Below are 19383 nucleotides of genomic sequence, written 5' to 3'. Positions count from 1 at the left end.
GCCAAACCTAGTTAGACTGCTGATGAAATTACAGTCACTCTGGGGCCTGTGAAGAGGAGCAATTTCTGGGGCAGTTGAGCTTTGCTAGGAGGCATAATATTACTCTCTTGTAGGTCAAGGGCCTGTACCAATTGGAAGTCAATGAAAAATTCAACCTAATATAGCATACCACTAATGGGCTCCTGCACTGGAGGCTAGGCTTAAATTTCCCTTAAAAGAAGTAAAAAATAAATTCTTTATGAAAAAGCACGGAGAACATTAATGAAAATGAATTCTCCCTTACCATCAGAGAGGTGGAACCATTGTAGAAAGTGATTCAAAGAGCTTCCCCAATATGAGATATGAGGCATATTCACCCATAACAGCCTTATCCATGGGCTTGTCAATTATTCAAGCTTTGATGTGTAGAAAGCCCTTTAATACACTAAGCTCTTGTACTCTTAAGCCCAAAAGCACCCTAGGCCCAACACCCTCTCCATTTGCATAGGCTGCACAGGCAAGGGTTAACAGTACAACTAATGAAAATTGGATAAGCCAGCAAAGTTGATCTCTTCTCCCTGGGCTCACCACAAAGGAAAACACCCCCATAATGAAGTGAGAAGACTCATCCCAAAGGTCGCCCCCACAGCCTCTGAATCTTGTGGAGGAGACTCAAAATAAATACAGCCTGGGAGATCAAAGACCAGAAAGCCCCATTGGCTCCAGGGAAAGTCAAGTCAATACCCTAGCAGAGGGAAGAAGTGCTTCACTCACCCTGGAACCTCCAACCCCAGGGAAGTAGGGGAAGGGGGGCACCCCACATGACCTGTGCTGAAATAGGGAAGGAAGGAGAATGTGTGATGGGACTAGGAGTTTGAGTGAGAGATATAGGGAAGGAAGGGAAGTAAGCAAGCACAGACGCTGGCAGCCACCAGAAGTTTGAGCCTCTTTGGTAGCAGGAGGCTGGAAGAAAGGACAGAAGTGGCTCTGGCTGTGATGGGGATCTTACTGGGCCTGCTACTCCTGGGGCACCTAACAGTGGACACTCATGGTAAGGCAGAAAGTGGGGGCCTGGCTGCCATTGCTGGCTTAGGCAAAAGGCTAGAAGGTTGGTGTTTAATGTCTACTAAGGAAAGCCTATTCCTACCTGGCAGGTGAGTGTTCTCAGCCAAACTCTGCAGGCGCTCTCAGCCTTGAGCAAAACAGATGGACGTAGTTGAAGGCTGCTGAAGAAGCCAGAAGGCAAGTTTGGGCAGAAATTGAAAAATGATTTTTCTCTTGGAAAACATCTGCATGATTTTCCTAGGGCTTGCATCTCAGGGGCATCAAGAAGGTTCCCAGTGACATCCGAATTTCTCCTCCATCTGCTGTCTCTCATCTAAAATTCTACCATTGGACTTAACCACTCTGCTTCCAAGCTTTAGTCTCTGTTAAAATACACAGCCCCCGAAGCAGGAGTGTTTTCTAAGAGTTGTATAGGACTATGGAAGTAACCTATACCACCCTTCATTGTCATGAATAAGTGCTCAGAAACATTCAGTAGTGACTGAGATTTCACTGTTCACTACCTCCACAGACCATCTAGTCTATCCAGGAGCAGCTCCAACTGTTAGAAAGTTCTTATTTGTGTTGAACTAAATCCAGTTCCCTCTGACTTCCATCCAAAAGCCCCAGCTTTGCTTCTTGGGGCTACACAGAACATAGATGCTTCCTTGCCCTGTGATAGCCCTTCAAAGGCCTGAGGACAAGTACTATGTCTCCTTGACTCTTCTCTCCTCCAAGCTGAACAGCCCCAGCTTTTTCAACTGGTCTTGGTTTCTTACCCATTCCTGGGCTAACTCACTTCCCTATAGACATGGCTCAATTTGTCTGGGCTATTTATGGGCTGGATACAAATCCCAAAGGAGGATAGACTATTCCATAGTGACATTATTTCCTTGGAGCTTGGGAAGCTCCATCCTCATCTACACTCCTGAGAAGTGAGATGGATTTTCAGGAAACTCAACCTAGGTAACAGCTAAGTGAGATCCAATATAGGGTAAATGGGGTTTTTGCTGCTTCACTATTATCCCTAGAGAAAAAGGCTGGATAGGTGTTAGCTTGGTGTCACTTCTGAGGTCAGAAAGAATCCAGCTTTCCATAGCTGACTCTGATTAGGTTACCCTATCCTGGGCTCTGTGACCCACCAGACTCTGGAACCTCAGAGTTAGAAAAGACTCTGAATTAAGTCAACCAAGAGAAAAAATAATTTGCCCCCAAGCCAAAGAGCATTAGTGGCAGAGTTAATGCTCCTGAAAAAATATTTTTCTTTCTGTAACTACCATATTTCCATTCTCTAGCAGATTTTATAATGTATCTCTCTACCTTCTCCAAATCTGTTGGTTTGAGCTAGGGCTCAAGCCTGGGGCTTGAGGGAGCATTTTCGAAATGTTAAATTTAAATCCTGTGTTTGTGTGTGTGTGTATGTGTGTGTGTGTGTGAGAGAGAGAGAGAGAGAGCACTCATGTGTCTTGTTCCTTCCCCAGCCTATGAGCTTTTCCAGACCTGGAAGCAAGCCTTCCATTTGTATACAGGATCTTATACTATAGACCTGAGACTCAGATTATGCTGAGCCGCAAATAATACCTTCCCTCTCCCTGGACCTCATTGTTCCTAGCCCAACTGTACAGTGAGGAGGTTGACTTGACTGGCCTCAAAGGGGTTTCTCAGCTGGACAGCTCTGTGGGACTGCAGCTTCACTGCTAAAAAGCCTGTAGGGGCCAGAATAAGCTCCTAGCCTCTTCCTGTGGGGCTAAGAGATATGTCAAGACAACCAAAATTTAAAAAATGTCTGATATTCACATTTTATATACATTTTAAACATTTCAGAAACATTTTATAAACATCTATTATATAAGTTAATCCTCCACCCAGGAGGCATTCCAGGAAATGGAAAGAAGCCAGTTACGTGGGGGAATGGGATAGAGAGATGGAAAATGTCACTCTCTTTGTGATGATGGGAGGAAGGGGATTCAGAAAGAGACCTAGAATGGGTCTTATAAAGGAGCACACACCTAGTAAATTTAACCTTTCTTTTCTTCAGTAGCATTACACAGGCATCAGACAGTTCCTTTTATAAGGCTGGGTCTCAGGACCACATTAAGCTCAATACTGTTCCCTCTTTCTCAAGCCAAATTCTCCTTCAACAAAGCTCCTTAAGTCAATATCCAGCCCTAGTCTTTCTCCTGAGGAAGGCCAATATTTGAAGGAAATTCAAACATTTCCTGAGGGAGGAGAGCAAGGCTCTGGAATTATGGGAAAGATTTTTCAGAAAGCAACTGGCAGATGGGGGCATTTTTTTTCAGACAATCATGGGATAATATCTAACCCTAGGATAACATCCAGAAGCCATGTCAGGTAGGCCCAGGTAAGAGGTTGCTGGTTTCAATTTTGACTGACGATTTAAGTTAAGAAGGTAAGAAAGCAGTGTAGCTTCTGAAAACCTGTATTCTAGGCCTCCAGACTTAGCTTTGACCTTGCTATCCATGTGACTTTGAGTAAGCATCTTCCTATCTCTGGGCTTCAGCTTACCCATATGTACCATAAAGGAATGCAACTAAGTGATTCCTAAAAGCTCTTCCAGCTATGCCATTCCAGGAGGCTCCAAATTCCATCCTCTTTGGTACCTCAACCCCTGTTATACCAAGTGGCTTGCCATTTGGTGGTTTTGAGGTATCCATAATGGGCACAGTGTTCCGCCAGGAGGTGGGGGGTTTCCTGAAATGGATTTTTCATACTCCATCTTCCAGGAAAATCAGGAGTATTGCTTAATTTGGCCAACATTTTACATTGGTTGCCAAGACAGCCCTGTTATTGGAGGCACGTGCTGCTATGTCCTCTCTGGCTGCCCTACAACCTACAGACAACCTAGTACCTGCCCATAACTCAGTAGATTGTATCAGACAGGAGAGAGTGGTTCCTTACCTTACCATGTGATGACTTCTCCTTCATGTCAATATTAAAGAGCTGACAATGTTCCAACCTAATGAATCTGTTTATCCAGGAAACAACATATTGAAGACTGCTATAGGATAGGAATAATTTAAGACAAATACAGGAAGTTTCACTTAGAGCATGGGACAAGACTGACATTTATCCAGCACCCACTGAATGCCAGCCATATGCTAGGTGCTCTCACATGTATAAACTCATTTAACCTTCACAATTATCCTCCATAGAATCTTTATTATTACTTCCACTTTACTGATAATGACTTGAAGTTCAGATAGGTTTAGTAATTTACCCAAGGTCACACAGAGAGATATGTGGTAAGGCAGGCCTTGTGCTTAGATCAGTGTTATTCCTACTACATCATACCGTCCTTCATTACCCTCCTGCTCTCATTAGGGGCTCCTACTTGATTCTATGGGAACTACAAGGAAAGGTAGAAGGTACAAGTCACTAGTATTGTGTTTTACTTCACTTTGGAGATCAGAGAACATGAGGAATAGTACAATGTCATTTTTCTTGTGATGTCCTGTACCTATAATCCAGTCTCTCTTTATGCAACTAATGAAGCAGGAGGAGGAAGAGGAGATAAGAATAAGAAAAAGGAGAAGGAACAAAAAAGGAACGGAAGCATAATGGAACAATGAGTGGAAGAAATAAAGGAGGAAGAAGGGAGAGGAAAAGAAAAAAAAGTAAAAGGGGGAAAAACATGCCATTTTGGGAAGTCTAGTTACCAACTCTGTCCTATTCATTCTGGGATAGAGGAGTCAAGCCTGACCTACTTCCAGAAGTAATTTTCAAAACTGAGAAATTGAGACTATCTAGCAATTTTCTTGGTAGGCCAGACAGAGCTTTGTGAGAATTTCCAGCAAATTCCCAGGGAGGAAAAATACAAGCCAGGCCTTGCAGCTCCCCTAAGGTCAGAAGGAAGACCTGCATACGCGTAGACAAAGGCATTTTCAACTGCTCCAGATGTCCTCACAGCAGAATGCTGCTTTGTTGCCCAAGAGGGGAATGTGAGAATGCTTTTCGGAGAAGAGGAGGGACATTGGGAAAGTCCAGAGGAAGATTAATGGGAAATAGCCTATTAAACCAAGAGGCTCAGATAGTTTTCATGGGGTTTAAGCATGGTATGTTTGTGCTTGCATGTGGCCAAAAATGTGCATGGGCATGTGTGTCCATGATAATGAAAAGCTGTATCTGCAATCACATGGAGGTGTGAACTATCTATAGCACAGTGAAACCCACTACCTGGTGAAAATTCACCACCAGCTGGAACATGTAATTATATAACTTCTATTTCTATTATAGTCTATTAACACTGGACCACCTAAGATTAGAAGGGACCTTAAAGAGCAATGCTAAGACCCAAACAAAGCCTAGAACTTCCGCCAGACAGCTTAATCCATCCATAGACAGCTCTGATTAATCACAAAGTTCATTTTAAGGCAAACCATCCCTTCTGCGATGTGAAAAGCAGAAAAGAATAACATAAAAAGAAATAGAATTAGGAAAATAGAGCAAACCAAAATCTGCCCCTCTTGTATTCCCATTCGTAGGTCTGAGTTCTGCTCTCTGCCAAATTCGAAGCATTCCAGAGAGTATGTAGTGGATCTAGCAACATGGACTTATGTTTATTTATTCTTTTCTACTCAAGGGCTTTTTCTTGACTAAAATATGCTATTGATGTTCTAAGAGTCCCTGGTGAGGGCACAGGCTAGAGGCTTGATTTTAGTATCTCTATTAACAGAAGTCCTGATGCTGGACAGTACATTCTGGGAGTTAGAAAGCATACACTCAACCCATCCAAAAGATGTCATCTTCCATCCGCTTGACTGAATACTGGGAATTCTAGGCTCAATAAAAGGCTTTTATTCAGGAATACCTCATATCTTTGAAACCACCTCTCTTAGGAGAGACATGAATATATTGCCTAAATATACCCACCCCACACTCCCGGCTCCAGCTAAATAAAACAAAAAATCTTCTAAATAAGAGCTTATGGATGGAAAATTCTGATGGGAGGCAATGGCTGTTTCAATATCCCCAGCTCCTTCCCCCACCCCCACCCCCATCCCTAAGGGTTTCCTTCTCAAGCAAGCCAAGGAGCAATCTCCCATTGCTTCTATCCCCACCACTACTACAGCCAGCTTCAGGATTTCACTCAGAACCTTTTCCTCTCTAGACCAAAAACGGATGCAATCTTTTCCCCCTCAAGATGAAATTCTCCTATGTATCCTTGCTAAGAACTAAGAGAAACCAAAAGGAAAATAAAAGAAATCAGAAAAAAAGTCAGGTTTACAAAGTGCAGGTTTCAAATTTAACAACAACGATTTTGTTAAACAGGAATGTATATCCAGACTTCTTCCTCACACTTGGTTCCACCCTCAGTATTTCCTTTTGCCTGTCTTCCAGAGAACAGCTTAGGGTTGGGACCCCACTCACTGAGGATTTCTAAGGGAACAAGAGAAGATAACAGGGCAGAGGGCCCTTTCTTGCTGATCTCAAAAGCTTCCACGTTTCTCCAGGTGCAAATTTACAAAAAATGAAATAGTCCAGACCCAAATGCTTAGCATTTTTGCTTCCACATCTCTTTTGAAAAATGTGAAAAGAAAATTTTTTCATGGATTTGCAGAATGACAGAGTTGATAGAATATCTAGAGTGCCTACCATCCAAACTCTCCACATTATAGATGAAGTAAATGAATCTTCCATGGTAAGAAGGTGACTTACCTAGGATCACCTTCATAGCAAGACAGTAACATAAAAAGGACTTGAAATTCACAAGATCTAAACAATGTTAAAGGCTTTCATTCTGAAGACTGGTTCTGACTGACGAGAAGTCTGGCAAAGAGCAAAAGGGCACAGGTACACAAAAGTGTGATAGAAAGTTGAGTGGTGTTTTCAGAAACCTTTTGAGGTTTTGTCACTGCCACCTTAGTTGCCAAGTAGGTATGCCATCTACGTTTGCTTCTTTCCTCTGTTCTGCCTCTTCAGGCCATCCCATCCTGGAAGTGCCAGAGAGCGTAACAGGACCTTGGAAAGGGGATGTGAATATTCCCTGCACCTATGACCCCCTGCAAGGCTACACCCAAGTCTTGGTGAAGTGGCTGGTGCAACATGGCTCAGACCCTGTCACCATCTTCCTACGTGACTCTTCTGGAGACCATATCCAGCAGGCAAAGTACCAGGGCCGCCTGCATGTGAGCCACAAGGTTCCAGGAGATGTATCCCTCCAATTGAGCACCCTGGAGATGGATGACCGGAGCCACTACACGTGTGAAGTCACCTGGCAGACTCCTGATGGCAACCAAGTCGTGAGAGATAAGATTACTGAGCTCCGTGTCCAGAAACGTGAGTCACTATGGGGGTAGGAAAGCACTGATAATCAATGAATCAATAGTGGATGTAATTCTAGAAATGCCTGAAAAATCCAGAGGCCTTTGTTTATCTATACAGAGGCTCTCCACAGGTATATGTGCCTATCAGAGGAAGTGGACAGGCAGAGGATTCTTAGGGTTAACATTCCCGTGGTTAAATTTAGGAAGTGCTGGGAAGGGTTCCTGACCTGCAAATCTCTATCCCTTCGAGTGTCCCAGAAATGCCAGTATCCATAGACTAGTTACCCTCCTTGGGCTCTGGGTTTTACAACTCAAAAATGAGTATATTTAATTTGTAGATAGATGCTAATAGAGAAGTTCTGGGGAAAGGGAGGCAGAGGTTAGCCAGGATAAGTTTGCTTGCTGGACAATTTTACGAAGGTCTGGCCCTGATAATCCACAACTGCAGGTGATCAAAAGCTCTACTTGAGCCCCAGAACAAACTACATTATTTTTAAAGGTCAGTTGATTTTTACTTCCAAGTATTCCAAAACCCCAGGTAATACCAAAAAGTACCTACCTTCAAAGGAAGCCATTTTATTTGTATTGCCCTTTCCTTCCTATTTCCTCCAAAGTCAGAAGCCCCCTTTAGTTCCAGTTGCAGATCTATGCATGCCCTTACGCCCAACAAGAATGATTCAGCCTTGTGGTCCCATATCCTTATGACTGCCCAGAGTTTCCTGTCTTGTCTTTTCTTTGCAGTCTCTGTCTCCAAGCCCACAGTGACAACTGGCAGTGGTTATGGCTTCACGGTGCCCCAGGGAATGAGGATTAGCCTTCAATGCCAGGCTCGGGGTTCTCCTCCCATCAGTTATATTTGGTATAAGGAACAGAGTAATAACCAGGAACCCATCAAAGTAGCAACCTTAAGTACCTTACTCTTCAAGCCTGCGGTGGTAGCCGACTCGGGCTCCTATTTCTGCACTGCCAAGGGCCAGGTTGGCTCTGAGCAGCACAGCGACATTGTGAAGTTTGTGGTCAAAGGTGAGCGGCCCTCTTTCCTGGTGAGCATCTTAACACACCAGCTTGAACCAAACATACCTCAAAAGGTGCCCTTATGCAAAAGAAGAATTGGGAGAGTAGGATCCCAAGCAGGCAATGGTCATACAATCACAAAGAAAAAAAATTGGACTGGGGACAATAGGGATAGAGACTTTGCCTGTCATGCCATAGGTTAAGTAGATAAAGACGGTAAAGGAAAGAGTGAGATTTACTAGCACATTGTACTTGCCAGACACAAAGTACAATAACTTGACACACATTTTCTCATTGGATCCCCACGAATGTCCCGAGATAGTTGTCATTACTTTTACTTTACAGAAGAGGAAACAGAGTCAGAAAGGGGAATCTACTTGCCCATGGTCTCACAGCAAGGAAGTATAAATCTGGATTTGCGCTCAGATTTCATGCTCTTCCTACTATGTCTGATTGTTTCTCATGGTTGAATATATATCAGATCCTGGGCACCCTTTGAAAGCTGTTGTTTTTTGTTTGTGTGTTCTGTTTGTTTGGTTATTGTTTTGCTTGTTTGATTAGGCTTGATCTAACATATCTACATGCTTTATTTTAACTTCCCTCCCCCACTTCATTGTAAACCCAAATACAAGTTCTGGTTGAAGTATCCTTGAAGATGGGCTCTGGTTAATCAAGATTTGACTATTTCTTACAGCATTTTCCTGGGAGCACTACAAACTATGCATATAAAGACTGTAAGCTGAGGCTTAAATGAAGAGTCCAGCAGTGATATGTCCAGATGAGTTTTCTTAGCTTTCAAGAGATCTCCTTGGAAAGAAAGACACCCCAACAAGGTTACCATTGCCCAAAACATGTTGGAAACTAACTGATTTTAGGGAATGGCCCTCAGAACCATCTGAAAATTATTATCTTCTGACGATAGTTCTGTGTAAGGAGAGGGCGTAAACCTAGCCCAAATGGCTTATTACCATTTGGGCTAGGAGACTGATGTTGGTTTGAGGCTCTTGTGTTTGCCCGGAGGAATTTGTTTCCCAAAGTTAAGCTGTAGTGAGGATGTGTCTGCTGTAGATCATGGTTTGTTAGTTTTGGGAGGAACAAGAGTGGTCCGCCCTGAAACAGTTATATGAACAGTGTCCCAGTTCTCTAAGAGCTGACAGTCTGGTCAAGCAGAGAGGGCAGGGCATGACCAGAAAGCCCAAGAATGTGTACTTCATAAAGAGACTGATTGAACATTTTTGACTTTCTGTGAGTTACTTCTCAGACCATCTAGGCAAGAACTTGCTCACAGTAAACCTGCCTGTTTACTCCTTCTCACAGTCAATGCTTATCACAGTGCTGTTAAGCAGTGCTCGCCATTGCCCCCTACTGATAGATAGGAAAACTGAGGTTCAGGGAAGTTATTCTCAGCCTTCCACTCTTCCCTGCTCTGTGAGCCAAGGTAATCTTTCCTGGCTACCTCTACCTGCCTCCCTGTCCACCCAACCTTGTACCCTGAGTCTGCCCCCCTGTTTCACCTCTGCCCTATGGAACTCTCAGCCCTTTCACCCTTCCACCTCACTCTGCACTGTTCTTTAGTTCTAGAATGACTCTGGAGGCCCTGCTTTTGCTCATGTTCTTGGACTGCTGAGCTTTGCTGACAAACAAAACAAAACACAGATATGAATTGACTCCACTTTAATTTTATGCTCTGCGATATCCACTGCCTGCCCCCATGCTGTGTGTCCATCTATTTGCTTATCTTTGTCTCATTCCTCATAGCAGCTTTTCAGAACATTTCTACCTTATTTCAGGCCCCCAGCCCTGCTCCTAAAAGATAAGGTAACTTCCTTCCTCTGTAAGAAGTTCCAGGCCCTCTTCAGATGTGAATTATATCAACTACCCTCCTCTCTGCCTTGATATTTCCCTATCCATTTCCTCTTGGCTCAGAGTAAGGTATGCTTTGCTCCTCTCCACAACAAGCCCCTCCTCCTGAACTCTTAACATCAGCTACTCCAATGCCCTGCAATACCCTTTATCCTCTACCTAAGCCAAATATATATGCATGTATAATATATGTATATATGTCAGTATGCAAGCCTAATACATACATACATACATATATATATATATATATTATTTTTCAAAAATCTTTCTCTCCATCTGCCACCTCATCTCTCCTATGGTCACTACCAACCTTCTCACGAAGGTAGCTTCCACCAGCTGAACCTCTCAATTCATTCACCACAACATAACTTTGTAATTTGGGGTCATCATTAACCTCCATATCACCAAATCCCAAGACCTCTCCATTCATACTTTTCTTCCTCAACATCTCTGTAGCAGTGGACCCTGTTGGCCGTTTCTTCCTCCTCAATATTCTTTCAATCACTGCTATCAATGACACCAATTTCTCTTGGTTCTTCTAAGACCTTCTGAGATATCTTTGTTGGCTCTTTTTTCACTCACTCCTTAATTGTAAATGTCCTCAAAGACTCAATCTCAATTCTTATTCATCTCTGCATGTATTTCTGTATTATCAGGAGATTTTATTTACTTCTGTGGCTTCAAATATCACCTGTAGTCTGATGACTCTCAAACCATAATATTATCTGTAACTTTTTTTCCTGACTGCTAGATCCCAGTGTCTAGTTACCTTCTGGACAGCTTCATTTCTAATCTCAGCTTGTTCAAAACTGAATGTACCTTTTACTCACCAAACCTGTTCCTCAAACCTGTTAGAAAACACAGCAGTACCTTTGACTCCTCCTTCTCTTTTACCTCGCATCATCAAATAATCATCAAGATTACCAAGTGCTGTGAATTCACCTACTGAATCAGATACCTTATTAGGCTCTTTCTTTCTCTTCCTATACCTTCATGGTCTCATATTCTTTTTTAAAAAAACAATTTCAATCGTCTTCTAAATGTTCTCCCCATGTTCATACATTCTTACGAAATCATCAACTTATTCAATATTTATTGAGTATATATTTTATGTCACTGGATTATAAAATTCAAGAGTGCAGAACTCTACCTGTCTACTTCATGGCTGTTCTCCAGAGCCCAGCAAAGTATTTGGTGCAAAGAAGACACTAGACACTAGATGAATACTGTATTTGTTAATGAATGGGGAAAATATGCTATTGCCTCACCTTTGAAAATCCTACCACACTGTTGTCAGAATTATTTCCCAAAAAAAATAGACTGAAAAATGTTTGCTTGCTTTCTCAAAAGGAAGTAAACCTTTCTCAAAAGGTGTAACCTTCTGTTACACCCCATGAATCCTTCCAACCAAAGAACAAAGCCCAAACTCTTTTAGTCTGTTTTCAGCCTACCTATCCAGCCTTATCTACTAATATGTTTCTCCACATCTAAAATGGAGCATGCTGTTTCCTCTGCTAGCAAGAGGGAGGAGCTTATGGTTTTCTCATGTCTTTTCTGAGCAGGTACAAGGCCCTGTGCATGTGTGTGGCCTCCTAGTTTCCCAGAACTGTGTCAGAACTCTTCAAAATCCCTCTGGAAATCTTATTCCTCAACCGTTTTTAAGGCTATTTTGGTTAGTTTTTTTGTTTCTCTCACCTATTATCCATTGCCTCAGGCAGCTGTGTGACAAATGCTACCCCATCCCTGGGGAGAGGCTCTTAGAACTGGGTGACCAATAAAACAAGTCTTTTGAGTCAAGTCTTTCAGGGAACCACCAGACAGGCCAAATAATGGCAATTATTCAGAAATGAAATTTTCTGGGCTCACTCCAGCACCTGGAATGGGGTTGTATGTTCAAGATTACCTCTGAGATGGAAGGGGTAAGGGGACTAGGAGAAGTTAAAACAGCACAAAGCTTGCTGTTCTTACCAAAACTGGGATATTTTTCTTCCATAAATCCTGTCTAAGGTGCTGCAAACCTTTGGCTATTTTGCAAAATTCTAAAAAAAAAAAAAAGTTGATTACGTCAAATTTTGCATTATTTCACTGATGTTGTTAAAGGGTAAATTTCTGGAGGCTATTATGTCACCATTTTCACTGATGTCACCATTGCCACCTTCTTTATGATACTTCCCAAGTTTCTCTCAAGAGAATTAATTCCTAGGTCTCAGTTAGAAGTTAGTAAAAATAAAATATATTTTCCCATCCAAGTTGACTGACTCTCTGAACTCCAGCTACAGGTTCCTTCGAGATCTATTAATCCTGGGTTAAAAACTCTGTCCTTGATTGATGTGTGAAAGATGAACAAGCAACACATGACTTACCTGCATCATGACGGAAGTGTTGAGGCAGGTCCACGTATGGACCTGAATGGCCTTTACTTACTTCCTACTTCCCTAGGGCATTAAACTATTCACCCAAGGGTACAAGATCCCTTTTCCTTGCAGACTCCTCAAAGCTACTCAAGACCAAGACTGAGGCACCTACAACCATGAGATACCCCTTGAAAGGTGAGTTTTACTAGGGTTTGAGGAAGTAGTAGAGGTCCAAAATGGTGTCATGGTAGCCAAGGAAGGAATCACAATGCCATTGAATGGCTAATAAACAGTCGCTTGGTTCCTCAGAGAGAACATAGCAGTAAAGGAATGGAAACAAAAGAAAGGTAACAATGATGAATATATACTCATTTTTTGTGAAAACTTCTGAGGCAAAAGGAAAGAGAGAGTTAGAATACTCCCATTGGAAATACAAAAAACAAGAACACTAAATTCTATTCTGCTCCTAGTTTGACTTGCTGTGTGACTTTGGGTATATTACCTCCCCTCGATGGGAATTCTTCTCACTGCCCACACCTAACAGTAAGAAATGAAGATGCCTCAACTCATGGTACTAGTGGTTGATAACATGGTCAGGCACTCTGGAAAGTACAGCACAAATGGCCAGAGAAGGACTCCAACCTTTGCAACCATCTCCTGTCTCTCAACTTTTTGATAGAAGAGAGATCCCTGACCCAATTCTCTATATTCATAGCAACATCAACAGTGAAGCAATCCTGGGACTGGACCACTGACATGGATGGCTACCTTGGAGAGACCAGTGCTGGGCCAGGTAGGAATATTGTCAGGATTTCTATCTTTTCTTCTTTACTCTAAGCTTTGTGACCAAAACTTTCCCTTATGCACACTGTTCTACAGCACTGAACTCTGCAAATCATTACCTGCTATGTGCCAAGCAATGGTCAAGGACACTGAGGATTGGTAAAGTGGGTGGGATGTAGAGAGAGAGATACAGATCCAGGGATGAGCAAAGTCAGAGTGAGGTTAAGGGGAGTGATAAATGTGTCCTTTATTTAGTTCTCTGTTGTCATAGTAATATACTTTCCAAACATTCTGAGCAAGAATACGGATAGGGACATTATGACATCATGACCTCAGCCAGGTAAGGATAATGGCAGAGTGTCATTGCTTGAGCTCTTAACCAGGGCTCTTCAGGCCACTTGCAGCTGATTTCTGATTCCTCTAAGGCCTTGAAAATTCCCAAGTCAGGGTCTCAGAGATTCAAATCCCAAATAATCTTTTGTGTTTCACCTGCATCTGATAGTCAGTTGGTATGCATTGACATGACCACATTTACTGTTGAAATAATAGAACACTCTCACACCAATTGATAATTAGCTGCTCCCCTTAATGCCTGAACCCTCCATTATTACCTGGGGCTGCCTTGTCCCATTCCTCAGAACTCTCTAGACCACCCCCATGGTCATGCAACAAAAGGTATACCAAGGAATCTCTAAGACTCCAAGTCTACAGTAGGCATCTGTTGTGATTGGTTGGAATCAAATAATTTGATAACTATCACTCCTGGTACTCATTCTCTGCCTGTGTATAATTGAGAGAGTGGACTTCCAAATGCTCTTTGTACCTCTCCATTCCTGATTGCAGAGCTTTTTGGCTATCTCTGGGCAGCACTCAAACCTGTTTTATGTGCCACATTTGCATTGACATCTTTGGCTTCAAGATTTCCATAGCTCCATTCCTCTCCCAGAAGAACTCTATTGGGAGAAGAGAAGTTAGAAAATGCCTCACAGGGAGTTGGTTTGGAAAAATGAGAAAATAACCTTGGGCAAAGTCTAAGTTCGTAGATGTTGGATCTTTGCCCTATTTTCTCTACCAAGTTTTTTAGTATTTGACTCTCTTCAAAAGAGAATATTTCTTCGATTTCTACTAGTTTATAACTTGAGTTCTCTCAGTTCCAACAAGACACTCTGAGGACCACAAATATTGGATTCCTAGGACACAATATCTTAGGGTCTCATGAAAACAAGCCAGTTGCAGCAACAAATCCTAAGTACACTGAGGTTCCTTTCCTCACGCCTCTCTATCCCCCCTGACCTAGCCTCTTAGATTCAGAATATTATAGCTAAAAGTGCTTTAGACATCATCCAATCTTTTCATTGAACTTATGGGGCAACTAAGACCTAGTGACAGTCAAAGTTTTGTCTAAGGTCACTGTATTCATTTTTCCATGGCTGCTGTAAAAACTTACCCCAAACCTAGTGTCTTAAAACAGCATAAATATATTATCTTCCACTTCTGGAAATAAGTCTGACCCAATTATCACTGAGCTAAAATCAAAATGTCAGTCAGCAAGGCTGTGTTCCTTTTGGAGGGTTTGGAGAAGAATTAATTTCCTTGTCTTTCTTTTCTGGCTTCTAGAAGCTACCCACATTCCTTGGCTCATGGCCCCCTTCCTCCATTTTCAAAACTAACAATGTAGCATTCTCAAATCTCTATTCCTTTTTACTATGTAAACTAACATACTGACAGGTTCCAGGAATTTAGATGTGAATATCTTTAGAGGACCATTATTCTGCCTACCGTAGTCATACAGCAAGTAAATAACAGATGTAGGACTGGAAGCCAAGTCCAGTTGATTCTTTCAGCTTTTAGGCATAATGGGAATATGTGTCTCAAGTGGCTCAGTGGAAATATGTTTTGAGAAAGAAGGAAGCTGGGGACTTGACCAAAGAGTGTGATGGGAAGAATCTTTGTGGCTAGAAGTAACTGACCAGAATCTTAATAAGGTATGTAGCATTTTTGGTGAAGCTGGAAAGTCAGGATATTATTTTCTTTTTTCTAAGGGAAGGTGAAAACCTTCTGTCCTGGCCCTATAGAAAGCATGGACAACTAGCTCAAATGCCCAGGCCAATCAGCCCACCAGTGAGTCTGGAAGAACCTGTTTACACATGGCATCTCTTTCTCAAGTTTTTCTCATGGGACTGAAGTTTTGTCTCTCTGGCTAGCTAAGAAGGTTAGGAGAATATGGAAAATGAAAAAGAAAAAGGGACTGGCCTAGTCTGGGATGTTCCTTAGAGTTTTTGTTTCTGGCCTTATTTTCAACCAAATACCACTTGATCTTGTTTTACCCTCTAGGAAAGAGCCTGCCTGTCTTTGCCATCATCCTCATCATCTCCCTGTGCTGTATGGTGGTTTTTACCATGGCCTATATCATACTCTGTCGGAAGACATCCCAAGAAGGTTAGTGATGAATATGAGAAGGTGGCTTTGGCTCATTTGTTCTTTCTGTCAGTATACTTGAGCCTAAATTCTGTATCAGGCATTGTATTAGGCACTTCAAGAAGCTCCCAGCCGAGTTTGGGAGTTAAGGTTGGGGTGCAGGGAGGCAGATGTTCTAGCAAACAATGGCATAAGACTTATGGAACTAAACGCACTAGTCTTTGGTACTCAGTCAAGTACAGCCATCTTCTAATGAGTCACCTTGTAATGATGCAAGAGAAGGAGAAGTCACAATCCCTGACCTCAAGTTGCTTACAATTTATTTAGGAGATTCAAGGTAGAAACATGGAATTTATCAATAACAATACATAGCAATAGAGGCTATGAGCTCAAAAACTAGAGAAGACAATCAATGCTAAAGGGATTGAGAGGAGAAGAGAGTAGTTTAAGGCTTGAGTAATTAGCAAGGGATTTCAGAAGGAAGAATATCTTAGACCACATTTTGGAGGATGAAAACAATTTGTAAGGTGACAGTATTTCAGGAAGAGAGAACGACATCAGCATAGTTGTCTGGGCCTAAAAGACAACTGAGAGTGGGGTCATCAATAAAGAAAATTTCTGTAGATGGGCAACAGGGAAGTACAGTGGGAAATGAAAGCTTATTCCTGATTATAGAAGGCCTTAAATGCCAGGTTAAATAATTTGGACTTTCTTCACTAGGCCTTGCAAGGGCACTAAAAGTTACCAAATTTTTCAAGCATGGAAGTGGCATAATGACAGCACAGTTGTCACAGCCATTTAAAAACTGTGAACCAACCGAGGAGGAAAAAAATTGGGATGCTTGTTTCTAAAAGAAAAAAAAAAACTAAGTATCTCTCAACGCCCAGTGCACTAGTCATTTTGCCTAGCATCAATTTGTCTTATTCTCTGTAGTATCTCTTACTCCCAAATAGCCTGGTTACTACCATGGGTCCGATGAATTTCCATCACCAGAAGGGAGCCTTGAGTATCTCCTTCTCTCAGGTTTCAATTATAAACTCTGGCTTTTGCCAGTTAGCATGGCTATCACCGTGAGGCTGAACTTGATAGCACATGACTACAAACCCCAGGGGCACTAAAATGAAAGTATTTGCATATAGTCTTGATGAGGCTGGGCATAAACGGTAACCACATTACATTGTTTCTCTCTCAAAAACCTTCTATGGCTTCTTATGGCCCAGGGGATAAAGGTCAAAATGTAGCATTCTATTCAAGGCTCTCTGTGATGTGGCTCTAGCCAATTTTCTCAACCCACCACTTACTTATACCTAGTCTCATTTCCAAAAATTCCTCTTTCCTATCTCTATATAAGGGAGACAGCCTCAGAGCATCAATTTAATTTAACATAATTACTGAGCACCTATTGTGTGACGGGTGCTGGGCATATTAAGATGAAAAAGACACGACCCTTGCAGTACAGGTGCTCATAGGCCAATGGGCGAGTAAGACACAGAAATGCAGGGCTCTACCATAAGGCAGAAGTCCTGTGGCTTCCTTTGTTTACTTTGTTGTCGTTTAATGCTTGAATTTCCAGTTGCATCCCTGAAAAATTATAAGCACCTGGAGGGCAGTACCAAGCAATATCTGTCTTTGCACCAACCTAACCCTTTGAGCCTGTACGGAATGTAGGACACTCCTCCTCCTCAGACACTAGGGGGCAATGGTGACCAACACCATGGTTTTTCCTGGGTATATGGTGGGGGTGAGTGCATTTGGGAATGTCTTGGGTCACGGCCATCAGCATCAGGCTAATCCAGCCCCTTCTTCCTGGTATGTGGCCTGACAGTCAAGTTTCACACAAGGACTCTCTGGGGATCCTTGGGGGAGATTCCTGGGTAAAGAGCATGTCCAGTTCCAGTGCCCTCCCCCAGCCCATAACGGAAACTGCTCCAGCCCAATATCCTGAGTCCAAGATGACAAAATGGATAGTGACCTAATGTGCTTCCCCTTCTTTTACCTGATAAATTTGCATCTCTGTGTTTCAATTCACCTCCCCAATGCCTCCCAGTTGTCGGAAAGCTGAGACATATTAAAATCCCCTCCTCTGTACCCTTCCCTCATCTTTTGACCGGTACCCAGGATCCATGCTTGACCTTTGTCCACTTGCCATGAAAACTTCTGACATGATTCCTCCTTCTTTTCTAGAGCATGTCTATGAAGCAGCCAGGTAAGAAAGCCTCTCCTCTTCCATTTTTGACCCCGTCCCTGCCCTCAATTTTGATTACTGGCAGGAAACGTGGAGGAAGGGGGGTGTGGCACAAACCCAATCCTAAGGCCGGAGGCCTTCAGGGTCAGGACATAGCTGTCTTCCCTCTCTCAGGCACCTCCTGAGGTTGTTTTGGCCCTCTGAACACAAAGGATAATTTAGATCCATCTGCCTTCTGCTTCCAGAATCCCTGGGTGGCAGGATCCTGAGAATTAATTGGCAAGAATTGAGGCAGAAGGGTGGGAAACCAGGACCACAGCCCCAAGCCCCTTCTTATGGGTGGTGGGCTCTTGGGCCATAGGGCGCATGGCAGAGAGGCCAACGACTCTGGAGAAACCATGAGGGTGGCCATCTTCGCAAGTGGCTGCTCCAGTGATGAGCCAACTTCCCAGAATCTGGGCAACAACTACTCTGATGAGCCCTGCATAGGACAGGAGTACCAGATCATCGCACAGATCAATGGTGACTACGCCCACCTGCTGGACACAGTTCCTCCGGATTGTGAGTTTCCGGCCACTGAGGGCAAGAGTGTCTGTTAAAAATGCCCCATTAGGCCAGGATCTGCTGACATAATTGCCTATTCAGTCCTTGCCTTCTGCATGGCCTTCTTCCCTGCTACCTCTCTTCCTGGATAGCCCAAAGTGTCTGCCCTGCCAACACTGGGGCCCCGGGAATCACTGGCTTTGCCTTAGAATTTGCCAGATGCATCTCAAGTAAGCCAGCTGCTGGATTTGGCCCTAGCCCTTCTAGTATCTCTGCCCAGGGGCTTCTGGTACTCCTCTCTAAATACCAGAGGGAAGATGCCCATAGCACTAGGACTTGGTCATCATGCCTACAGACACTATTCAACTTTGGCATCTTGCCACCAGAAGACCAGAGGGAGGCTCAGCTCTGCCAGCTCAGAGGACCAGCTGTATCCAGGATCATTTCTCTTTCTTCAGGGTCAGATAGCTTTTAATTGAAGTTGTCATTTCACAGACCAGGGTTCAGTTCTGCTCCTACACTGTAAGTCTAATGTTCTGACTCTCTTCTGGTGCTCAATAAATATCTAATCATAACAGCAACTTCAGTCGTGTTGATCTTCTCTCACAGTATGGTAGGACCTACTAAAAGTAATTAAAGTGAGACTAGTTAAGATGGCTGGGGCCCGAGAGTATGGATGTCACTTTTGCTTTTTTGGTCTTTCCCCTTTCCACACATGCCACTCCTACTTCACTCCACTGGTAAGCCCAGCTGGAGAACAGTGAATACTTGATTAAACAGTACTCCCCTGGTTCCATTACCCCACCTGTCATCCTGCCAGGTCCACCTGGATGATTCTTCCCATATCAACTGGAAGCCTGAGAAAGAAAAAGTCCTTCTGTCTCAGGAGACTATGAATACAGAGATGAAGGGATTT

At 43.0% G+C, this 19383-nt stretch overlaps 1 protein-coding gene across 3 annotated transcripts; it reads left to right on the top strand.

Moving 5' to 3' along the window:
- The first annotated feature begins 893 nt into the window (after positions 1–893).
- On the top strand, positions 894–19048 carry VSIG4 (V-set and immunoglobulin domain containing 4). Of its 3 annotated transcripts, none has more exons than XM_055267740.1 (8): positions 894–1030; positions 6964–7320; positions 8049–8330; positions 12671–12733; positions 13254–13331; positions 15656–15760; positions 17924–17945; positions 18620–19048. In XM_055267740.1, exons 1-8 carry the CDS (start codon positions 976–978, stop codon positions 18699–18701), a joined length of 1044 nt encoding a protein of 347 aa, XP_055123715.1. In that variant the 5' UTR covers positions 894–975; the 3' UTR covers positions 18702–19048. The 3 variants fall into 3 exon arrangements, with proteins under 3 accessions (XP_055123715.1, XP_055123714.1, XP_055123716.1); XM_055267739.1 differs by having other exon boundaries at positions 18286–19048; XM_055267741.1 differs by lacking the exon at positions 8049–8330 and having other exon boundaries at positions 18286–19048.
- The last annotated feature ends 335 nt before the right edge of the window (positions 19049–19383 follow it).

Source organism: Symphalangus syndactylus, chromosome X (assembly GCF_028878055.3).
Source record: "Symphalangus syndactylus isolate Jambi chromosome X, NHGRI_mSymSyn1-v2.1_pri, whole genome shotgun sequence".
Taxonomy (NCBI): domain Eukaryota; kingdom Metazoa; phylum Chordata; class Mammalia; order Primates; family Hylobatidae; genus Symphalangus; species Symphalangus syndactylus.
This window is presented reverse-complemented; position numbering and strand designations above follow the sequence as displayed.